General features: G+C 37.0%; 1 protein-coding gene across 10 annotated transcripts in view; it reads right to left on the reverse strand.

The window, feature by feature from the left end:
• The window catches only part of LOC116176426 (serine/threonine-protein kinase tousled-like 2), a 100,511-nt gene that overhangs the window by 18,435 nt on the left and 57,044 nt on the right, over positions 1-25,032 (reverse strand). For 7 of the 10 annotated variants that reach the window (XM_031494982.1, XM_031494989.1, XM_031494986.1 and 4 more), the window contains one exon: positions 3,618-3,708. In XM_031494982.1, the coding sequence (XP_031350842.1) occupies positions 3,618-3,708 (91 nt within the window). Of the gene's footprint in view, positions 1-3,617; positions 3,709-20,372; positions 20,551-20,936; positions 21,495-25,032 lie in introns of those variants that run through there. The other 3 variants (XM_031494981.1, XM_031494985.1, XM_031494987.1) reach the window with 3 other exon arrangements.

Below are 25,032 nucleotides of genomic sequence, written 5' to 3' on the forward strand. Positions count from 1 at the left end.
GACTTTTTCGGTATCTTTTATGATAAAGGAATTATGATCCGAGGGGTCTTAAATGCTACACCCCTACACTACACAATATTGCACTAATGGAAATGTTTGTAGTGGCGACATCTAAATAAACTTGAGGAAGATCCAGACTGTCAATTTTCAGTGCCTGAATTCATATATATAAAAGCCGTTTTACAGTTAACAATTTTTCTTGCGTGCAATTTAACTTGCTGCAAGTTTTAGGTGCAATTAAAATTGCCAGTGGCTTTACAGTTGGCAATTTTTGTGATGCAACAATCATTGCAAGCGTAAGTACCAACCCTACCCTAGACAAGTACCAACCTTTAGGAGGTAAAAGCAAATGTCTACAAAGATGGATGAAAATATAAAGGTTAAATTATTCATTATTATTATTATTTTGTTGGGATCTGCGCTGCTTCTGCAAGATGGAACGAGAAAAAAAAGGCAGTGACACAAAATCAAATTTTTGAAAGGTTGGTACGTCGTAATATACTACAAAAGTTACTAAAATTGCATGCAAGATACAGAACTTTTGGCGCAAAACACGACATTTTTCTTGCACCATAAAAATTGCAGCAAGTCGACGCAATATTCGATTTGCGCATGCGTGCAATAAAAATTGCAGCAATTTTTCTTGCCGGAAATAAAAATTGCGAACTGTAAAGTGGCCTTTAGAGAAGTAATATGGATAAACGAGTGGACACGCCTATCGCCAACGTTAGTGGATGGAAATATACTTCTGTCATTAGTTGGGAACTAGGCGCTAATGCGCTTGCCTGTTATTATGTAGTGTTATTTACCAAGCATTTACTCCAGTTTGACATAACGGATTGAGGTTAAATTGTTTGTTTTGTTTATGAGTTATTGAACTTTTGTTTAATTTTAATAGTAAAGAAGCCTTTCGTAGTTATATAAATCAGTATACGTAAGTGATACACAATAATTGTAAAGGAATACCTAATGTTTGGCAATTTTAGTGTGTTCATTACTTAGAAATAAAGAAATGCAGGTACTTGTGGGAAAGTGGATTCTTCGGTTTCATGGCACAAGTAAGTTACAATGCAATTATCTGCAATCAATTCATTTATGCCATACCTACTTGTTATTAGATTCCCAAGTGAAAAAAGCAACAAGAATCGGTGACTGCAAGCATGTGAACTATCGGAATTCGATGATGTAAAAACAAGGTTGTGTTCTCGTCATTTTAACCGCTATGACTGCATTGATTTGGATGCACGCAAACATGATGGGGGCGAAGTTATATGGGGGTCACTTAACACCTAAAAGATTTCCAACTCGACAATGTTAATTTTATTTTAAAATCAGTAAATGTCTTTAATTTAATTGTGTTTCTTTGAACATTGGTAATGTATCACTTTATATTATAGCTGATGCGAACTTATCCAATTTCATGTTATATTCAAGATATGATCCCTATAGGTATATTATTTCAAATTGCAATTTAGGTTTCTAAATCGTTACAAAGTTTGCCTTCGAAGTTGAAGGGTGTAACCGTAAACAAACTCCGCTGAGGAAGCTCGAAAGTTCTCCGTGAAAATTCTACAGATTCCAAGCAGAACGATACGGAGTACCTTGAACCAGAACGCACTGGGTGGCACATGAGCGCTGATTTGAGTTGGCAGTGAAATCATTCAAGTAGGCCATTGAGTGCAAGTCCCGAATCCTTGTGTGCCGAAAACAATGTTGAGGGCACAAAAAAGGGAAGATTCAAATTGTCGTCGCTGATCGGTGAAGATGCTAGTAGGGGAATCGAAGCGATATAGTCAACAGAGGTAAGAAACGCTTCGGCGGCGATTGGTCTTGGGAGGGTGGGCCTCGGCCAGCTAGTATACTTATCTAAAGACATCACAGGATCAGACAATAGTGATAGGAGTCGGCAGGTGGAATGGGGCCAATGTGGTGAATATGAGCCTGCATGAAGCGAATAGAAGTCTGGGTGAAGTTTCCGAATGGTGCGTGGTTGTGTTTACATATGGTAATTGCACACAATGATGGTTTAATAAAATTTTAACCCTATTTTCGAGTTATAGGTTATGAAATTTGAAATTGGCGCTACTTAAAAGTAGGCGGAGAGAAGTAAATATTTACTTGGGGAGTTTGCGCATAAATACGGAGTTGAGGACTAAGGAATAGGGCAGCTCTCTTTTATGGCGAACAATTTGCACATTGCAATCATAGGCGGTTATCCATATACTTCTCTTATATATATGCCTGAATTAAGGAAGCGGCTAAAATGCCGTGGCATACATCTAGGAGACCAAGCAAAGATCACAAAAAAAGGATTGTGGGGGCAGCAGCAGAGACATGAGGTCGCGCGCATTCGACTTTTGCGACACTCCGAAGTACAACCTCGGCCCAGACTCCCCCGCCCCTCCCAATTCCCAAAAAACAAACGAACAGACGCGTGCTTCATGTTTGCCGCAATGCGCTAAATAAGGCCCAAATTTCCGTTATTTTTTTGTCGTATATTTTCAACCATTAAAGCGCAATTTTACTCAATTTCGTAGGTGTTTTGGACGCATTCTGTTACCTTACTTTCGAAACCATCAAAAATGCGAATGGAACTTAGTAAGATCGTCTCTGAGAGCTGGGAACACTACTGCGGCTTTTTAAACTTAAATACTAAAATTGTCAGTTTTCCATAGCTGAGATTTTTGGAGACTTTGTTTTTTACCCGAAGAGCTAAAGTTCCTGTATTATATTATATGTAGTGTGATTGAAGATAGCGATTTGTGGTGAAGCTCTATCGCACTTTTTTTCCCGATAGGCGGTTGTGAGTGTGAAAAAGAATAATCAGTTTGAAATTTGATTAAAAATTTGAGATCATCTTTGACACAGAAATTAATCCTAGTAAGTACACGAGCTCGGTAGTTATTTTCTGTCTGCCTGTGAGAGATTTCAAACTTCCGTCATATACGTGAAACAGAACATAACATTTTCAAGAAAAGTCCATCTTATTCCAAAATATCAAAGATTTTATAAATAAAAAGGTTCACTTTGCCAAACGGTGCATGACTCAAATTGTGTAGGTAAAAATAAAGCTTTTGTCCATCCGAAATATTCGATAAGTATAAGCCGTACGTTACTAACTTGCAATGACCGTGGTCACGATATTTTGTTCGACCACTATCTGAAAATTCAAAACAAAAGAAACTGATCGTTTCAAGGTGATGCGATATTCAAATAAATCCTGAAATTTAAATTCAAACCGACTTTTCTTGCTTCCCGAAACGTGACAAAGTAGCTATTCCGCATTAATTACGAAATTCCCACACTGTCTACGAGTTGTATTTGCACAACTTCGCTTCCGCGGTTTAAAAAATAAACAAACGAACAGACTAGATTTGATAAAAGTCGAAATTACGTCGTAAAAATGGACACTCATTCATCCATTCGTATACGAGTGGTTCCTCGGAACGAATTTTGACAATTTCCCAAGTCCCAACGATAAATGCCTAACTTTCTACAAAAACATTTCAAGGTTAATGCGATACGAATCTATCGGAACACGGAAAACTTCCAACCCGCATGGATAATGAATGGCGACAAAGACGATTTCGAAATAGGTATTCAGTTGTTTTTTTTACCTGTACTCATATTGGAGTCTTGGCTATGAACGGGCTGCGTTGCATTGACGGTGGTTTGCGGTGCCATCTGTATTTGGGATCCAGCTGACATCTAAAACAAGAAGGCACCATGAGATAACGATCAGCATAACAACAACCACATCCGATTTATGTCGACAGGCATACTACTAGTAGGAGAGGTCAATTTTTTCACGTCGAATAATACCTACAGCCGCATTTTGCGATGATGAAGAAATTGAAGGCGGATTCACACGAATAATGCAAACGTAAACCGACCGTACAACGAATCGTGTTTTAATTTATTTATAAATGTCCTTGCGGTTCTACTATACAACTTATTCTAAACGATAGAATTTTCATTATCCTTACCAAGAAAGTATGCAACTGTCGCCGTCGCGATTGTGATATTATTACTGATAATGAATGTCCTATGCTTTACCAACTTGCGGTGGATCAAACTCGAGTGAAATGACTCACTAATTTAGAATGCAACCAACAAACATCGGGAATAGGATCCGGCATTATTCTTTCCGAGTGCTAACTTGATAGGGAGTCGTATTTACAACGTCACATTCCCAAATTAACTCACGCTCGTTATGAAATTATCGAGCAACACCCACTAAATATTAAACGTACGTTTTACTTCAATCTCTACGCGACGAACAAAATTATCGATTAACGACTCACTTTTTTTTATATAAACTTGCAGATAAGAGAACACTAATTACCTTACTTTCCATAGATTGTTATTGAATTTAAATTAAGTCGCCATTAATAGATAAATAGAAGGCTAATTAAATCAGTTATTCTAATGGTAACACAGTCACAATGATGATATCAGTCCCCCTCCGTCCCACACACCTCTAGAAATATGTCACATTTGGAAAACATTGTGGACCATGAACCAACTTTCACTTGGAAATATTCTCCAATAAATTGGTTGCATGGAACAGTTCGACATCTACTAGATCCAAGTCCCATACTGTGCAAATCGACAACCTAAGTTTCTTGGTGAAAAGTCTAAGCAGGGCCGCCCAGATAATTTCAGGGGCCTGGGACAAAGTAAATTTTGGGGCCCTGTTTTGGAATAGAACAAATTTCAAAGAAAATGTTAATGTTAATGTGCCAACGGCAACTCTATTGCTGTTTCATTCATCCTCACAGATCCACGGCCAACACGGGGGCCCTTTGAAATCGGGGGCGTGGGGCAAATCGCCCCAGTTGCCCCCCCCCCCTTTGGGCGGCCCTGAGTCTAAGGACACTTTCGAGAGCGCCGGAACTCGGCCGAGATCAACTGATAACGAGCAAAATTCTGATCCCTGGAATTAACTAGAAACTTTTTGGGAAATGGAATGAATTAGGCTTTTGTTAAACAAAAGAATAAGTAGACATTCTGCAGGCTCCTCGAATCAAAGACATATTTTTGTCCAACGCAAAAATGCAGTTAGTTAACGAAGTTCTGCAGTTCAGGTTTATACAAGTTTCATATTCAAATTGCTTTTTAATTATGGCATAATTATGAAACCGATAAATTTTCTTTTAATCTGGCTTGATCCAACAGTTTCGTGTTCGGATTTTGCACTTTTATGAAAATGGGTGAGCGTTTTTCGTTGGCGGAATGCTCCAGAATTAAGCTTGTTTCACACAGGCGACGCTCACCACGCTCCACTCGAGGTACACTCACATGAAATCAAATAGGAATGTTCACACTACAGCATGGTGTATTATACACCATGCACTACACTACAGTTAGCACCAAGCTCACGCGCATTCCTTTTGATTTGTACACCTTGCTCTCCAATTAAATTTATACACGCTGAAAAGAGAGAGCCTCACAGCCATGCCATGGTGACATGAGGGGCTCACGGCATACAATAAAGCCATAAAAAGGGCAAAGGGATTCCTGGAAGAAACACCAGGATGGTATACAATACAAATAACGCCCGAACCAGCAAGACTCCAAAGAGCACTTTTATATCTCCTGACGAATTCAAGAAGGAAAAAAGAAACCCTTATGCACACACTGAGACTAACAAAATTAAATGTACTTCAATCTACCACACTTATTTGCCAATTTACAGTACCTAGCTACTTTCGAAAAATAGTTCACGTTTTGAAACACTTACTCGCACGAGCCGAGCCTGGCTAACCTATCTTGCCTGCTGTCTCTCTCTATGCTCGGCTATTAACACGAATCGAGAGATACGAGAGAATGCATTTTCGTAGCTTAAGTCTGATGCTGGAAAGACTTGGTTTATTTACACACCAGCTTTTGGGAAATCCCGTTTTTTTCCGTACCCCGTTCCTGTCTTTTGCCGTTCTAGTGCGAACTTCGGAAAGTTCCTTCGGAGTACACCTTCACGTCGACGTTCTAAATGTCAAGTCTGTTTCCTACTGTAAAACATCTTTTTTCTGTTCCCGTTTCCGTGGGAATTTAATAAACTTTCACGGCCATACGTCCAAACATTCTCCAAAATTTCATTGCAATCAGATGAAAGGTTTAGACACGCATAAGGGACAGACAGACAGATAAACATTCATTTTTATTTATATACATAATAGCAAACCTGACGAACGTTGTATGGCCTATCTCGGCAAATCTCGTATATAACTATTGACATTGACTAATAGTCTAAGAGCCAGTGAACTTTTCGCGTATAAAGTTGCCGATGGACAATTCCCATATAATATCCGTACAGTGTGCACATTTTAATTCCTTGGAGGTTTTGTGAGTTAAGAGATACCGTTTCAGGACACGGTGTTGATGTGTTGCAAAATTACAATGTGCACATTTTAAATATTGGAAATATTGCGAATTAACATATGCCTAAGGATATAGTTTTGCTTTGTACTAGTATCTGCACGTAAGAAGACTACAACAGACTATGCGCAGATGACTTTATTAATTTATAGTTTGAAACTGCCTCCGTAGCATACTAATAGGTGCAATTAACAGAACATGAGTGGGGATACGTGATCTAAGCCTTCTTACGCGCCGGGTACAATAGTTCGTTCACACTATGCACATTTTAAATCCTTTAAAGACTTGTGTGTTAAGAGACAATTGTTTCAAATTTGATACATGAATTAATTTTTAGAATCTCTACAATAAAGTATCAAAATAGTAGGGCGCAGTATATAGAGGGTTACATTTTCTTTGCCACCATGTATAATGAAAACAACACCTAATTTAGACCATGCATATATTTGTATTTTTTCGAGTTTTGACGAGTACTATCACCCCCTGAAATATCTGTATGATATTAATTAACACTCTACAGTGTTCCTAAATATGATGTACGTACATATGGAAGGGGCTAATTCTTTGGATTATTTTTGGACGCTTCGTTACCGATTTACAGGGTGTTATAATTTCATCGTACACTTTACAAATTAAAACTTTAATTTATAAACATACAATTTCGAAGAGAAATATTAAAGTATGGGACATTTGGCTTTATTGGACAATTGCGAGTACGCCGAAAACATCCATTATCCTATACCGATTGAAGGGATCAAAACCCAAGTGGCCTTAGACAAGTAAGTACACTGATGAATACTCGAAACCAAATTTTGCACATTAGTCCTTAAAAAAGATCCAGTCTAATAATTATTTGTGACCTACTTAAATGGTCTGTGATAAAAAATACCAATGTGTTCTACCCTACACTTTACAATTTAAACCTTTAATTTATAAACATATGCAACATATACGATACCACTTTCAAAGCCAACTGTCAAAACTAAGAAATACAAGAGATTATCCAAATAAAGCCAGGACCTACTGGATCATTTCTGTGTCCTTTAGCCAAGTACCGTAAATTGGTTTTTTTGGCCGACTATGTAGCTCAGTGGTAGAGTGTTTGGCTCCATAGGCGGAGGTAGGGTGTTCGAACTTGGACTGAAATAATAATTTTTCATCTGTGACAGAGATGGGCAGTACAGTTTCGAGCATTATGCCGGATACTCCGAGTTAGGTTTTCCTGCAATTTGTAACGTAAATACCGGAGTAGTATTGAAGAACTTAAGACCTTCTGCAGGAGTACCTCTAAATAGCATTACGCGGATCACTTTGTAATTGGACGCAAGCCAGTTGAGGGTCCAGGACAAGAGATGGATAATAAATAAATAGATAACGGTTGCAAATACGAAAAATTTCAAGAGACCAAAAAGTTTGCAAACCAAGCAGAAAATCAAATTCTTATTTCACAATATACCAGTGGCGCGCCAAAAAAAATGTTTAAGGGTAGAAATTCAAACATGGCCTCTGAAAGGGTGTTCCCTGTAGGTTCTCACTACCATTGACATGACCATGATGTAAACCCTTCAGCGTATTTTATATTCCACATTTGAGCAAAATAATTTCAGGACCTGGTAGAGCGGTCTAAGCCTTTGAAGACCTACGCGTATATAAACTATAAGTAAAAGAATTAGCCCCTTATGTTTTTACATCATATTTAGGAACACCCTGTGTAGGATCAAAATATATGGATCACGCATACCTTACACATCGAGGAATAAAATTTTGTTTTTTTTTCAACAAAATTCGTATACATAAAAATTTTTTTGTCTCATTTAGACATTAACATGTTAGGCATAAACAAAATTTGGGCATGTTTTGAGCAGCTAACAATTGAGTTCACGTCATTTTCCCAACAAAGCATAGCAACGACGGTCCGAAATCGATGCGAATTTTAGGCATTGCCTAATGGCCACCTCTAGAGCGAAGATATTAGCACATAATACCCGAAATCCTTACAGTGAGATTACATGGCTATAATACTAATCTCACTGAACTGCATAAAAAATAGGTAGTTTTATTGTATATTGAAAGTCCAACAAATCTGCTTAAAATAGAAATTGCAATATAAACAATAATTTTCCACTCAATTCAAATATCTTTATTAAGATACCACAATCAACGATAAACTGAATTAATATAGTAAATATTAAAATCTCCGAATAGAAAAACATTTAACTTGGGTGGTAGAAGACCGCTAAATTCCATTAATATTTTCAATTTTCGTCGCCATTTTTAAAATGGCGATCCTATTGGACACACATATCTGTAATAAGTGAAGAACTATCTAGAAAACTGAAATAGTCTAGTGAGGAACTCAGTGTAAAACAATGACTGGTATTCAAAATACATATTTCACATACTTATCTATAAATAAACACGCGTTACCTTATATAAACTCGAATAACATCTTAAGAAATGGTACTATATCATACTATCGTCTTGAAAATGGAAGTCCGAGGGTGACATGCAGGAATTACCTACTAAAGTACTAACTAAATTAAAAGTCGTATTATGACAACATGTTAATTACGCGCAGTCTGCCGTCACGTAGTATAAATCTAAAAATAGTACCCAATACCGACACCCTGTACAAATAATCGTTATATCCGATGCATCAGCGTGCAGTAGGTCACATGAGGGTAGAAGAATCTTACATCCACCCAAAAAAAGATTACCAACTATAAATTGTGATAGAATTATAATCACATACCTACGACAAACCACACTAGAACAGCAGAAAATAGTTTTCCTACTACTAAAAACTAATCAATCCGAGTGCTGACGCCACTCACCCAATGCGATATATTTTTAGAAAAGATAATACGCCTCCTTGATCTGAGAGTGCGAGTACTGTGACCATTTCAAACCAGGTACAACAAGACATATAATAGAATGTTTAATAATGTAGGTCATCGACCTGCACAAACTTAAATACTAACATAACTTGCGAAGAGTTCACCATTTGGGAAAGTTACAGCTACGTACAATATTAGCCTTGTTGCAATTTTCTAACAATTACAACCGGCGAAACGGGGAGAGAGATTTCGAAACGCAATTATTTCCTGCGAGCAGAACTAACCAACAAAAAAAAACACCTTATCTCCGTTTAATCGCGGATAATGACACAAAACCGCAAGATTATTAACGATTACGTCGAAAAGTGAAGGAGTCGACGGTGGTTCAGTGGTTGAATAAAAGCCAACAGTCGAGTGTGGATTTATCGATTTTTGTACCCACCGTGTAGATATACCGGGATTACATGCTATTTTCTGAAAAGTTCGACAACTGGATACGGCCATATATGGAAATCGTACGAGTAAAACTCGTAGACAACGCTAGTCATCTCCTACTCGAGCTACACGAAATTCTGAAGTGTACAGGTTTGTAATAAAACAACAAAAGACGCATATTAATAGGTTCTCTGGCACGAGAATTTCTTTTTTGTTCCCGCATAAGCAGATCGCGCCGAGCCTCTCGAGGGGCAAACCGCAAACCATATGAAACAGTAATAGTTAAACAATGGATCCAATCACTTCAAATGGTGGAAATCTAATACATAAAAAAACAAGCATTTCTATTTGTTCATTTTGCTTCCTCTAATTTACAGAACGTGCGAAAACCGCGCGTAGGTCTATCCGTACTGTTTTTTAAGGACACGAAGAAAATGTTTGCACACTTTAAGAATCGTACGACAGAAGTATTGTAATTTGTAAACGTGGAGATTTTTTCTTTACACCAAACTTTTTTGGCAGATAATATGCGCTAATTACCCCTAGTGTTATATTTTTGAAAAAAAAATTTAATACCTACCCCATCTTTTTAGATTAAAATATATAGGGTGTTTTAAAAAATGAGGTTAGCTCCGATATGTTTTGACTGAAGTTCGTATACTTATTTTGAAATCGGCAGATTATTTAACAATTCATAATAAAAAAACTGCTCTAAGAAACATTTTTCTGTATCTCTTTCGGTTAAAAAAAGATAAGGCCATTCTGAATTTGACAATATTTTTGACTTTCTCCCGTATCGAAAATTTTCAAATTTTGATTTTACAATTTTAAGTTTAACCCAAAAGGAGGCAATCTGTATTACTTCCTTGATAGCACTAACAATTACTAAGATAAGTGTCGAAAATAGGACACCCTGTACAAAATCCTATTCTAAAGCGCTGGTGCTCTTACAAAATAAGACAAGTTTTGCTTTCTAAAAATGGCTTCATTTTCCCAAGAATTTTATCTCTCTTTTTTAGGTGCATATTGTATTTTTGTTCATCAAAGTGAAGATTAGACAGCAAGTTACTCAGGGTTAAACAATTTAATATGCAAATACTGAACTGTCATTCATGGTCGCCAATAAAATGAAAAGTGAAGAGATTGTTGTATTACTCCGCCCGGAATAACCTGCAATCCGCATTTTTTGTGATCTTCACAAGAATGTTATTTTGATATAAACCCATATAACATGCTGTTCTTAAATATGATGTCAATACTGAAGGAATTAATTTATTTTATGATTAAACCTTAATATAAACCTCGATATAAACATAGGTCCGCAAACGCTTCGTTATCGATCCACAGGGTGTTAAAATTTCAAGAGTTCTTTATGCAGTTTGTAGTATATATTGCTGTAGACACTTTTTTAGTCTCTTGTAATTTTTTCGTATCTGTCACGGTTATCGAGAACAATTAAAATCAATTTTCGGTAGTTGGCTAAATGAAAGTACAATGTTTAAGAATGACCAGTAGGCCATGACGTTGTTTGGATACTTGGTTTGATTAGCTTTGAGAGTTGGCATTGAAAATTGTACCTTGTGTTTGCCTATCTTTACAAATGAAAGGTCTCAATTGTTCGGTATAACACCCTGTAAATCGGCAACAAAGCGTTTGCTGACCTATATGTATATACGAACCTTTGGTCATAAAGTCAAGGAATTAGCCACTTGTATTTACATCATATTTAGGAACACCCTGTATAAAAGTTTTGTCTCGCTATAATCAAGGTCGTTAGTTCCAACATTTTAATAGTTATGGTTACTAACGGGGGACCTTCAGTTAAAATGTTTCTTTTATTTCTCCCTACCAGGAAGCCATACTACCCCTCCCCCCAATTTCAATTTTGATTGGGCTATTGTATAGTCATTTATCTCTGCACACGATGGCTCAAAATGTTATAAACTTTACAAGACATGCTCTTTTTTATAGTGTGATTCATACAACGATAGTATTGGAGGTACAGTATATCATTACAAATCGCTTTAACCGCCTCCCTTAACATCCGACATAACCCTGGGTGAGAACTCATATCCTGGGTCGTAATTTGGGCTCGATTAAACACACCGTCAATCATTTACAAAACAAATTTATTCGACAAAAAATCAACAAATAAAGCTGTAAGAAAGAATCGCGCTCCGGGCCAGTAGAAAAATACCACGCAACAAGCGATCGATTGAAACAAATTAAATTGTACTTTTTCTTTATACTTGATGACTTTGATGTCATTTTAGGTGTAATAACGGATTTTTCGTGATGGGAAAACTTCACTTCAACAGGTAACTTGGAAAAATCTTAAAGAAGGGCTCTGCTCGAGATACACAAACTCCGACTACTTCTCGGTATACATGAACAACGCTTCAGCTTAATTCGAATTATAACCTTCACTTTTATAAGAAGGTATTAGTGAAAACAGAGCACACAACTAACTTTCCTCTATTACAACTTTACAATCACTACGACTAACTTGTCTTTCAAAAACAAAGTCGATTACGGCTGACTGCCATACACTAAAAATGCCCCCACTAAAAAGCTCGTTTAACGTCTTCTTCGCCTATTTATCTACTCTTCCCTCTTAAATTTGCGTCTTCGATAAATACACCTATTTTATTTCCGCGCACTCCTGCTTATCTTCAAAATTAATTAGCTGTACGCAGCAATAACGAACTTCTTATTGTACTAACCGGAGATAAACTTTTTTAATAACAAAATGCAATTATTTCCAGATGTCCCTAATTTTATTTAACACGTAATTCAATTTTACAATTGCAAATCAAAATAAACAAAGTCATTATTTAACCAAAATTACACATCAAACAACAAACACTAACATTCACCCTCTAATTCGAATAATATGATCGAATCGAATCTAAATTACCGACCACCATTAAACTTTAAAAATTGAAATTCACATTTTACACGGCGACCCATAATTTCGGTAAGTACTGATTCCAATAAAAACGTCCGCATGACGTATAGTTTCCACAACAATGTACAAAAAATGTTAGCAACCCCCAAAAAAAGGACCCTATAGGAACGAAGTTAACGTATATTGATTAATGTCTGTACTCTCATTTCCGACTAAACGGCTGAACCAATTGAAATCAAATTTGGAACACATACTCTTCAACATAAAAGAGCTGAAAAAATTTTGGGCAGAATAGTATTTTAACCGGAAGTTACCCTAAATTTCGAAATTCACATAGTACACCCTGTATATTTTTACATGTTTAGATTCTACAGAGAATTTTACATCTGATACGAGCTTTGGTCAAAAGATTAATTAAATTTTATTTTGTAATCTTCAGGAATGATATACGAGTAAAATCACTATCAAAATCCATTTTGCCTAATTTATTCATTAATAATTATCAAAATTGGTTGTTAAAGTTAATTTTTAAAACACTTTTCTACCATAGAATTCTTGTGTGTTAGTCACGTACTTGTCACTAGCTGGGCGTGCGCAAGCCAATGCGGCATAGCTAGCGATCGCCATCTTTTACGTCTAGGGACACGAACACGAAAATTCTTTTTGTATTTTTAGTGGCAAAATATAATATACTAAAATAACAGAAATTTAAAAAAACTTAAAAAAAGCACGGTTCGTCCATAGAATCTGAACTAAAAAGCCAAAAGTAAGATTTTCGCCCCAATCGTGCGAGGATACCCATCGGACAAATTTCCTGGAAAATATGACCGATGGGTATTCTCGCATATGCCGCATATCGTTGTACTCGTATTTAAAAAATGCAACTGAATACTGCATGTATTTTTTTATGGGCCATATAAAAAAATAAAATTACCTAATCATTTCCCCGAAATGAAACGTTGCAGTTGTATTGAAAATCTCTCAACGCTGTCTTCTAGAGCTCAAATAGTGGCATATAAAAAATTACGTTGATGATGATTTCTCCGAAACGAAACGTTGTATTGAAAATCTTTCAACGGTGTCTTGCAGAGCTCAAAAAGTGGCAATGAGAAAATGTTTTTAATTTTTGTTTCTCTGCAAATAATCAAGAAAAAATGAAAACAAATTCGGTTTTTCTGGCATATCTTCGGAATTAATTCTAACTAATTCTTTAAAGTATGATAATAACTCTTTAATTGTGCAACTTTTCTCTAATTTGACGATCGTCGTTTCGTGGTTTCGGAGATTCCCATGATATACATCCTATACTTCAACCCCTGCAGTTCAGAATTCTGTTTCCAGATCGCAGCCAATGGTCAGTGTCCATGACAGCGATCTTCCGTGCAATTACAAGTTCCTTATTTTCCGTCTACATATTCAGTTTCCGATTCCAAATTCCATATTCCAAATTAACAATTAAAAAATAATTTTTAATCTTTTTTTAATTTTTTTTGAATCGCTTGAAACCGACATGGCTCAAATTTCAGAAACTGTGATCCAGATCCCTCCTTCTTCGTTACTTATCTCGTTTGCGCTTCGAACTTCCTTTCGTTTCCTTTGCGCTTCTTTGGTGCCTCCGTCTCGGTTTTTCTTTAGGCGCTCTTACATCAATTTCACGTCTCCCTTACGACTCTTTCACGCTTCCTTTTATCACGTTTCCCTTCACGGCCTTTTTCTCCTTTAAAACTAAAACTGCTTGGCAAAATTAAACATTGCAGAGCACGTTTGAAGTCCGCCTTGCCCTTGTGCAACACGGAACCAAAAGTGTTGCTGTAATTTCATGTGAAATAATGCGCTACTAACTGTACCTACTTGAACTCTCGCCATCTAAGCGGAAGTTGGGCTTATGAAAACGACCCATGGACAGAAACAATGTTAAAAATTCAAACCACGTTCTACATTGTTTGCAGTTTTTTCGAAATTGCTTATAAAATTGGCAATTCCAATTTTCGATTTAAATTGTATTTTGAGCGTCTCAATTTCGTCGTCTCCAAAATTGTTCTGACGTTCACGGCACACATGCGTGCGATCATATTTCTCATGCAATTTTCACGTACGCGGAAGAGAGGCAAATTCCGCACTATCATAGAACGAATGCAATGAAATTTTATGCCAGTTCAAAAGGTCAGACGATTTGGGAAACTTTTTTTTTTAAAAGTTGCTAAACCAGAATTGTAGAATCCTTGAGAAAACTGTTAAATAAATACCCGATTTATAGACAGACCTACATACAAGGTTAAATATGCACATTACCATTAAAAGACGGACAACGAATTTTCGATCTCGTTCCAACAAGAACCCGACATTATTTACATGGTTAATACCATTATAGTCGACTACAAAGGTCAATCTAAAGGGAAGTTCGTGATGAGATTGATATGGAGGAGGAAGGGTGAAATATTGATTATTCCACATCTCGTAAAGTTTTGGAAACCCCTACGATTCGTCGCAACCTTTTAAATTGCGTACAATCGGAGCAGGAAAGTATTTCTCCTTCAACTCTCATTCTCCCGTATTGCGATTACATCATACTATACATCTTATTGATATTACCATGATACGGCAAAGGCACGCCCTTTACTTACATATTCCACCGAAATATACTAGCACTAAACATATGGTTGAAAGAAAACACACAAAGGGGAATCTAGTAACTCGCACATAATATAAACCGGAAAGAAACAGGACAGCTGCTACTTACTATTGAACCATCTCCTCATAAGGCGGAGAGCATGCGACAAAACTTTCCCACATCGGTGGTAGAATGTGGGCAATAAAATTAAAACAGAATGCAGATCGGTAATAATGAGGAAATATGCCACGAGCGACGTATTAATATTAATAGACTGCAACTTTTAAGCATAAGTTAAAATGGTCGACATTGCGTCAAATGTACAAAAGGCACACAGTAAATAACAGACTTGCCGATAGTACAAGAATGAGGTAAATACATGATATTCTCTTATCCTTCGGATAACCGATATTTGAGTATTCCGGAATACGCAATATTTGCAGATAAATATGAGTCAAAGGTATGGAAACTTCCTTTTTAGAGGTATATCTAATTTAAAAAGAAAATGCGTGAACGAAAGTTGTTTTGTCAGGTCATGTTTTTTTGATCTCCAACATGAATTTTTGAAATGACATATTTCTTGCATTTTTTGATCGGTGAATGTGAAGAAGTGACTAAAATATGGAATATTTCGGAAACCGTTTGAAGCATCCTTTGACATTTTGTATCAAATTAAAGGTATCGGAAAAAGGAAAACAACGAAGAAAAAATGGGGGGTGCCATTTGAAAACGTGGTGTTATGGATAATTAAAGTTTTAAAAGTTGAGAGCTTTGAAAAACTGACGTAGTCTCACTTTTTTAGACGGTTACGCATACCATAAGAAAATTCGATCTTTCCTTAATAAAGCAGCGAAAACAGTGAAAACTGTGTTGCAATATCTCTCACTGTTTTCGAATAATATTTTTAAAATTATCCCTGCAAATTCAATTTTTGACATAAAGCCCTTGGAGCAAAGGGTCAACTATGGGGTATCGTTGTACTCCAAATTCGACGTACAAAAAATAGGGGGTCCCTATTTGTGCCAAAACCGTTAAAGGACTTATCAGTTTAGTTCCATTTTCAAAGGTTCTCCATATCTTTCTAACTGACACTCGTCAAGAATGACCCTGTATAAATTATAGGTACTACTCTTTCCGGATAATTTTGTTATACGACCCCAAAAACAAGTAGAAACCTGGTTAAATGACCCCATTTTGTGGTATCATATTTCATTTTCAAGGTTATCAAAGTTCAATGACCTCAATTTTTTTGCGGTGTCGTATTTCATTTTGACGATCTTGAAAATGAATTCATACCGCAAAAACGGAGGTCAGTGAACCTTAAAAAGAAAATAGATGACATTACAAAAATGGGATCATTGATCGTTAATTACTTTGAGAGTACTTTTTATACAGGATGTGTCAAATAATAGCAACATTATTATTATAAATACAACGCCCTGTGTAGGTACGGTTCAATTTTTGGATTCGTTAAGACATTCTAGACATATTTCAATTACAAAGTCCTATACCTATCGTAGAGGCAACTAGATTCCATTTACTTTTTACTACTAGTTTAATTTCTTAAAGTTATATAAGACTTTAAAGTATACCCCTTACTTTATGATGATCCTATAGCTTCCTTGGCCCCATGTATTTGAATGCATTTTTAAATGATTTTACGTATAATTGTGCGACTGTTTTATTATATGGTTAAAATACCCCAGATTTGCAAGCGTCGGTTTATTATCAAAATTACTACTTAAATTTTGATTCCAGGCTCAATGTCTTTTATCTTGTGTAAAGTAAAAGTCAAATACATGTATCTACTATGAAACAATTAAAAATATTTTCCAGGGTATTCTCTTTCTAGGTTCAAACTCACAACATTCCGTCTTAAAAATCTCACTTTTTTTAAATGAAACGCCCTGCCATCCTTTAGAGTTAGCTCCTCAAAAAAAAAGTTCTCGTGCGCACAGACACACGGACAAACACATGATTTCATGAAGCGTCTCTGTCGGGTAAATAACTGAACATACCTATATGGACGAATCGAGATATTTTGTCGTATCAACAACCAGTAAAAAGTAGTGGCTAAGAGATGAACAGATTTGAATACGGACGAAATGAGATTGTTGACAAACATATAGGAAAACTATAACACTCATATCTATATTGGTTTTCAATAAATAATGAAACCAATGAGACGAAACAAAGTGTTCACATAGGTTCTTTTTACACTTTTCTCTGGAAAATTGGAGTATATTTGTTTTTGCATTTAAAACAAGAGATGGTATGTAGATAAGCACAATGGTCACAAAGTCATTAAAATTAACACAATCTGTTTAAGCTCTCTTATAAGCACTAATATATACAGGGCGTTCTTGGTGCGATATCGGACGATATCTCTGAACAGGTTCATAATGAAAATTTTGGTGTATAGGAGGCTAGTGCCAATTTTCGGACTGACATAGATCGCAGCCAGTCAAAACTTTCATAACTCTTAAGACACTTCAAGTCTGATTAGCCTTGGAAAAACAAAACATCAACTTTAGTCAATTAATTTTCTTATGTCACTCGTTTAACACCATGTCAAAAATGTTGTGATCAAATTCGAATTCTTGGCCAATTTGAGTGCGACTGTATGTTACACATCAGAATAATTTAAAGTGAGTCGTTTAGCCCACCCTCTGTATAACATATTTTTCAAATTTTTGACATAACATGTTTCTATCGTCAACCATTTTTATTAATTGGTATCGGCTACCTTAGTTACCACGGATACAATAAATAAAACAAAATCCATGGTCTACTATTTAAAAACCGTAAAAAATAAGGCATTTAGTTTTAGTTCATGACGAGGTTCATGGTTAAAATTAAAAAAAAATATAGGTTGTGATTGTATTCAGGAAAAATAATGCAAATTGACGTTAAGATATACAGGGTGTTGGGTTTAAATAATACCAACTTTGGGTCGAATCTCAGAAACGGTAGTCGGAACATTTATTGGCTACGCCCGAAGCTAAGCCACTCTATTTTTACTTTTTCTCTCTTACATGGGCAGTAAGACATAACATCTCAGAAACTCAAACTTTTCGTTGTCAACCTATACCTCAGAAAAAAACGTAGATAGATTGATTCTGTTTGTGGTATTAAGTTTCACAAATGCACAGGATCGACGTTTAAAGGCTTATTGTATAGCTTAGGCTAAGGTAAAGACGAGGGTAAAGATTTATTTCAAACAGAAATTGAAATAATGCTATTCATTGTAAGAGAAAAAAAAAAGAAAAAACCATACGAAACTATGTATTTACATATATGCCATGTAGTATAAAAAAAACAAAAATTATGTTGTACATTTGTCCAAGTATATTCTAAAGTAAGAAAAAACCCTACCCAACATTTACTCAGGCCAATCTAAATTAATGAAATATGTATGTAAATAAAATGTTCAAGAACGGTATATAGTTTTGGTATACACGGTACCTATAGCATCTAAGAGTCAGATTACTTCCTTGACTATATCGAAAAAAATTCGAGAGCAAAATTGTGCACAATTATCGTCGCCATGTTTTTGAAATATTTCTGATCAGCATTGGCGTGCTATATTCCAGTGGCGTATCAAACTTGAAGAGTACTTATTTATGTTTATACCGATTTCGCTGTTAGAACCTTTTTGCCTTAACATTATTTAATCGTTTGCGATTTTTTTTAGAGAAACTAAATAGCGCTTGCGCTTAGCTTTTGAATTGAGGCACAGACTCAGACCTATTCCATTTTCACCTAGTTTTTTTAGGTACTTTATAGAAAAAAGAACATTTTTGATTGTCCTTTGTCAAGTCATTTTTTTAAACTCTCAAATGCCACCCCGCTAAATAGCTATGGATAGCCGAAATTACAAAATTTCTACTGATACCCAAAAAAACCACATATTCCATAAGAAAATCCTGTATGCACGATGCTTAACAAAACGCAAGTAACATTTTTAGAAGAATCTATTATCGCAATAGAATCGTGTTCAGATTTTGTCTCAGATGAAATTATGGCGCACCTTGTATATACAAAGAATAATTTGCATTATAAACATTACAGCACAATTTTTCCAATTCCAAAATTGAAATATTATCACTCACAAATCATAAAACGCCATTGGGAGCTGGGACAGGACAAGCCAGAAGCACAAGGAAAGACCAGATTTAACGTCAAGCTTTGGATTTCGTCTGTTTCTTTTCTATCAGAAAAAATGCAGTTCGCATCAGTTATAAAGAATGGGGGTCTTTTCTAAAATGAGTGTCGAGTAATAAATGTTGGGGGAAGAAATCAAAACAAACGAATTTGAACTTGGCGTTTCGACAAGCTCGTGGAGTCAGCAAAAAACACGACATGAGTTCCAGTAATCTACAAGCACTGTTAGGGGTAGAACACTTACATTGCTGCGTAAAATGTCCGCCAATTGTTTGTTAACACAATGTCGGCACCAACACACGTGGAGTCCCCTCAACTGTTGCATGGTTGTTTACGAAAAAAAAATTGCGGACAAAACGCCAATAAACAAATTATGGATTAGTTTTCTCAAGGGCGAATAAATAAATATCCATCCTTATTTATAGTCCAACAAAGTATGTAAGTGTGTGCTTACCTACCGTTTTAGTGGAAATCGAATATCAATAATCAATTATTCATACTCTCCGGTCTTCTTTTATTTATTATTCATGACCTAATTACAAAACTGGCACATTTGAGACGGCTGTACTTTTCCAGGCTATATAATTTTAACTGGAGGGTTCCACAAATTATATTCAAACAGCGCAGGCCAGGATATGAGGTGAATATAAAAGGAAGTTTGGCGGGTTACGACAAAGATGAAGATCCGTGCCTTGTCTTTTTATTGCCAATTCTTCAACAGAAATCAATTTAATCGCAGGCAAAGAGGAAAGAGATTTTTGATTCCCTCTCACTAAACACATTTCGCACATCAATTTAAATTAGTCCGTTTACAGGATGCTGTTGGATAACAAACGCACTGCCACCTACACCTCCCGTAAAAATGTAGATAAAAAAACAAACGCGAAGCTAAATCAAGGCGGTCGCGCACCAGCGGTACACATTAAACGGAACACGTCTGTCTAGCCGTAAAATCGATGACGGCAAGACTAGGTCAGGCCGTGGTGGAGCACGTGGAGAACTCGCTTGTGGGAATAAACAATAATAATATTTACAGTACCTGGTGATAGCAGTAATGCACCAGAAGAGCCTTCAGAAGCCCGTCCATGGCGGAGGCCGCTCCCGCACATATCTACATCACACCGTACTGCATCGAACCAGACCTTGCAATGCCATTCATCGGGGCCATCGTTCGGCAACACTGCCTTTAGCCATCAGCTGGCGCCCTGAGAGTGGATGTCGCGCATGCCGTCGCGTATCCGCGACGATAGTTGTTTCCCTTTCCTTCAAACCTGCGTTGGCACTTGGCCGTCATTCGCGCTCCGGCTTTCGTGTTGTGATGTTGCTGCCGGTCGTTCGCTTACGCGCGTATTTTACGTACGGAAATTACGCGCCGATTATGCTTCAACGTACCGAATTTTATTATCCAATCAGTTTCTAATGCGCTTCAAGAAAAGGGAATTTCGTACGGTCGACAATTAACTCGAGTGCTGTTAGTAAAATTGTGAGAGCAGTTCAACGGCCGTGTTGTGCTAAAATTTGGATTATTCCAATTGTGAAAGGCTTATATAAATAACGTGACTGTGAGCGTACCGCCGAAATTAACGAAATAGCATTCACTTACCAATAACGTACATTTTTCTTTCAAAGCGGGGCACGGATCTATTTTAAAATGAAAATAGTTGCCCGCCGAACGGATGAGCACGTGGTCAGCCGCGTTCCCAAGGTACCCAGGTGGTGTCCGGGCCGAACGGAAGGGTCGAATTAAACCTGTCCCGTTCATCCGTACAATTCGAAAAGATTCTTTTGTGTTTCTTGTCGTAGCCGCGGCAAATTGAAAGTGTCGGAACGGGTCAACATAGCAACAGCCGTCGCGCAAAAACCTATTCTCGAACGGAACGTTTAAAATGTAACTTAAATAAACGTATCGGGCTTTCAATGTTGCCGCACTGCTGATAACGTGTAACCGAGCATATAAAATAAATACACATACGTGGCTACGCTAAGCTACTGTTATTGATCAGCTAGAATCCAACAACGTACATCCAAAGTGAGGGGAAGCAAGGAGGTGACCCCCAAGATCTCCCGTCTCCATCCATCTAGAATTTCTCTTGAAGTCAGCCCACTAACAAATATATTCAAAGCGCGCTACAAAAACTCGAGCAATTTTCCCACCAGTCGCGTTTTCACCCTTAAGATTTTACGTGCAATGGCGTCAGCCTAATTGGCCCGCTGAACTTCCATGCTTAAAAACCATAAAATAATATCCGGTTGCTAAAAGGAAATTTTTTAATCTGCAAACCGCGTTGATAACCGATACGCCCGCCTTTCGTGTTTGTAAACTACTTCATTATGTCAAATCAGTTTCGGTAAGGGGCGCCATTCTCGAGATTTAATAGAAAAGAAAATTCTTACCGTAACTTTCAAAACTCATTCAAATGATGTTAGTTATGACATATTTTTGTAACTGACTATAAAAAGATATGTTATGTACATATTTTTAGATTAAACTGTGTAAGCACCGAATGATAACAAAGTTCGTATTCGCAACGCCGATAAGTGATAAGAACGGCAACAATAGTTAACCAACCCGCTTATCTGAAGTGCAACCATTAACAACCGTGTAAAGCCACTTTACACCAGAATATGATTATTTTTCATTAAAATCACCACGTTAACATTTTCCGCTGCAGTAACATTTTCGTCGAGGATAAGGGCTGAGAAGTGCACGCGAATTTCGAATTTCCCCCTTGAAAATTGCCAATTTGCAATAAATATTGTGATTCCTTTACGCAACTAAATGAATCGAATTTTTTGATCGGAAATTTGATATTTTTCATTTGAGAAACTCGTTAATTTTGATGTCGAGAGGCAATTTCCGGAAAATTGCTCTATATAGGATTTCGAAAAGTGCGCGCAACGTATGTGTCGATTTTCTCATAAGAATAATCGCCCGCCCCTATAATATGGACATCCGGTAATTATCGTTGCAAATTTTCAGCGGTCCCTCCACATTTTGTTTTGTCATTTGTTGTCACTTGTTTCAACGCCAACTAGGTACATAGAAATTAACAAGATTAAAGTGAATGATGGCGGATGGATTTTTCTAAAAATGGATCCGTCACGCAGCAGTGCCAACTTTGAAAGTGCTTGAGTTGCGAATATAGTGACAAATGATTGGCAGATATAGAAAATCACCTAGATCAATGAGACTCGGAAAATTTTTGCATTTGCAAAATTATTCGAGAATCATTCAATAAGTTCCTACAATCAACAATGCAAATGTGGTCCCCCCATTTTCAGCAAAGTCCCGCTGCACTGCCTTTAAGATTCTCGAATTACCGAACATACCTAGACTCTCTTCACCCTCAGAATGTGTAAGCACAATTACAGAGTTTAATTTTCACGAAGTAGGTATAGTTGGTGTGATCACATTCAGCGTCATGCTACCCTTTAGTCGACGTAAAAACCCGGCGCCCTTTAACATCTTATTATTTAGGGGAAGGTGAAAACAAAGGAAACAAGAATTACCATCGGTTCTGTTAGATAGTGTAGGTCAACAGAATGACCACCCTCCACAGACTAACATAAAAGTTATGAATCGAGATCAATGAATGTAATCCTAATCATAATGTGTCTGGTGCGATTAAAAAATTCAGTGTCATAGTTGGCAAAGGAAGCGCACCGCACCGTGAAAGGATCGTGACGTGACCGATAATGTGAATCGGGTTTAAATTAATAGGTCGGTTTGACACGCGAATTGAGATTCGTTAACGAAAACGCCGTATCACCGCCAACTATGATGCTGAATTTTTTGAATCGCTCTTTACTTCCGATATCAAAAAATTTGGGTAGGACGCCCAAATAATGGCTCCTCTCTCATACCACATTTCGTTAAAGATGTTCCTGTCATTTTATTGTCAGTGTGATGCACTCTAACGTACTACGTCACTTGATAATTGCGCCTCCGTCATTTACCTGCAATTAAGAAAAGACCCGAAGAGGAAAGTTCTTTTAACCTAAAAACTTATTGGCGCCTTTTTTAAAAATAAGAAAAAAAACTAAAGAACTCAGTTCTCCATATAAACTGAAATTTTGTGTAAAAGTATTATATGAGTTCCCGCGCAAAAAATTTTAAGCCCACCCACGGATACCTGCATCTCATCCATACCTATTACTTTCCATTTGTGAATACCCTTTCACACTTCGCCCTCGAGATAATGACATTTTAAGTTTTGGTAACCATCACCACCACAGTAAAGCGCATTTTTAGCACCCCACTTGACGTAATTTGCATAGCGGAGTAAAGGATTTTAAAAGAAGACTTCGTGCTTAATGTGTGTTATTTAGACAATAGTTTGATAATTGGTACAGCACAATTGATACGACTAATTTGAGCAAAAGTGGGCCTGAACGTGAACTCTACCAACACACCGTTCTTGATATATTCACACCACCAACGCCTTGTCCAGATTTCTCTTTGTATCTTCTGACACTTTGTTCTCGAGATATACCCTAACCAGACAAATTCATTCTGGAGATATTCGCACTTGAAGTTTTCACATCGCCCATAAATATGTCTCGTACAAACGTTCCAATCGTTCTTTGTGAGTAACCTCTTCCGACAACAAGATACTCATTTTGACTGCACTAATAGATGTAATTTGGCCAAATGTTCCAATCGCTTTGTAAATACCCTCCTCTGACATCCCATTGTCGAAATATTAGCACTTAAAGTTTTGACTTCATCAGTAGATATGTCTCGTTCAAAAGTGTGTATTCTCGTCCGACACCGTTCTCGAGGTATGAGGAATTATACCATATCTTGGAAAGAAGACAGTAGGAATTAATTCATGCTGTCGAGACTTTTCATTAGAATACCATGAAGGATAATATGACTTTTTAGCCCCCCCCCCCTCCCCCCACAATTACAAAAAGGTAAGGAATATAAGGAACCGATCCGAATAATGGGTCGTGGAGGAAAGCGACACCTTTTATTAGAGTACCATAAAGAATAAAGCCAGCGTCTCCACCAATTTTGATAGGTAAGAGAGAAGGGGGTGGTTGGTAGAAAACTTCCTTTCGTTGAGACATCCACTGATCTCGAAAAGAAATCGCGGAAGACAGTCATAGTTTGTAGAAACCAATTCCTTTCGATGGGACCTTTCATTAGAATACCATCCTCCCCCTCTTTTCCAAAGTTTTAGATGGCACCCCTGCATATGCAAAATCTGAGACAAACTGGTTGTCCCATGTAAAAGTTACATGTCACTTTCAGAAACAGCATTTCGGGAAATAATTAATGGGGACATGCAGTTACGGAAATAATACGAAGCGAGAGAAATGCTTTTCTAACTTATAAACCCTGCGTACCTTTTCCTCCTCCGCGACCAAGGGAATTTGTTTAATTAGACTGTCATGAAGTAGCTATTGGTCTTCTAGTATAAAAAACAGTCACGTTAATCATCGCAGGTAGCCTCAGTATGCAAAACTGGTTGCCTGTGAATTATGTACACAAATTATGATATTATATTTTCATCCCTACCTAGCCCATGCGAAGAAAAATACATAAGTTTTGCAGTGGGCGGCTACCTGCGACTGTATTTATACTAGACGACGTGTAGAAACATTTCGGAACATCCGCTAAAATCCACGAGCAGTTGGCATGGCCAATGTCATTTTGTTAATCATTTGTTTTCTACCGGACTGTACAAGAAACC

Source organism: Photinus pyralis, unplaced genomic scaffold (genome assembly GCF_008802855.1).
Source record: "Photinus pyralis isolate 1611_PpyrPB1 unplaced genomic scaffold, Ppyr1.3 Ppyr1.4_LG7, whole genome shotgun sequence".
Lineage (NCBI taxonomy): Eukaryota > Metazoa > Arthropoda > Insecta > Coleoptera > Lampyridae > Photinus > Photinus pyralis.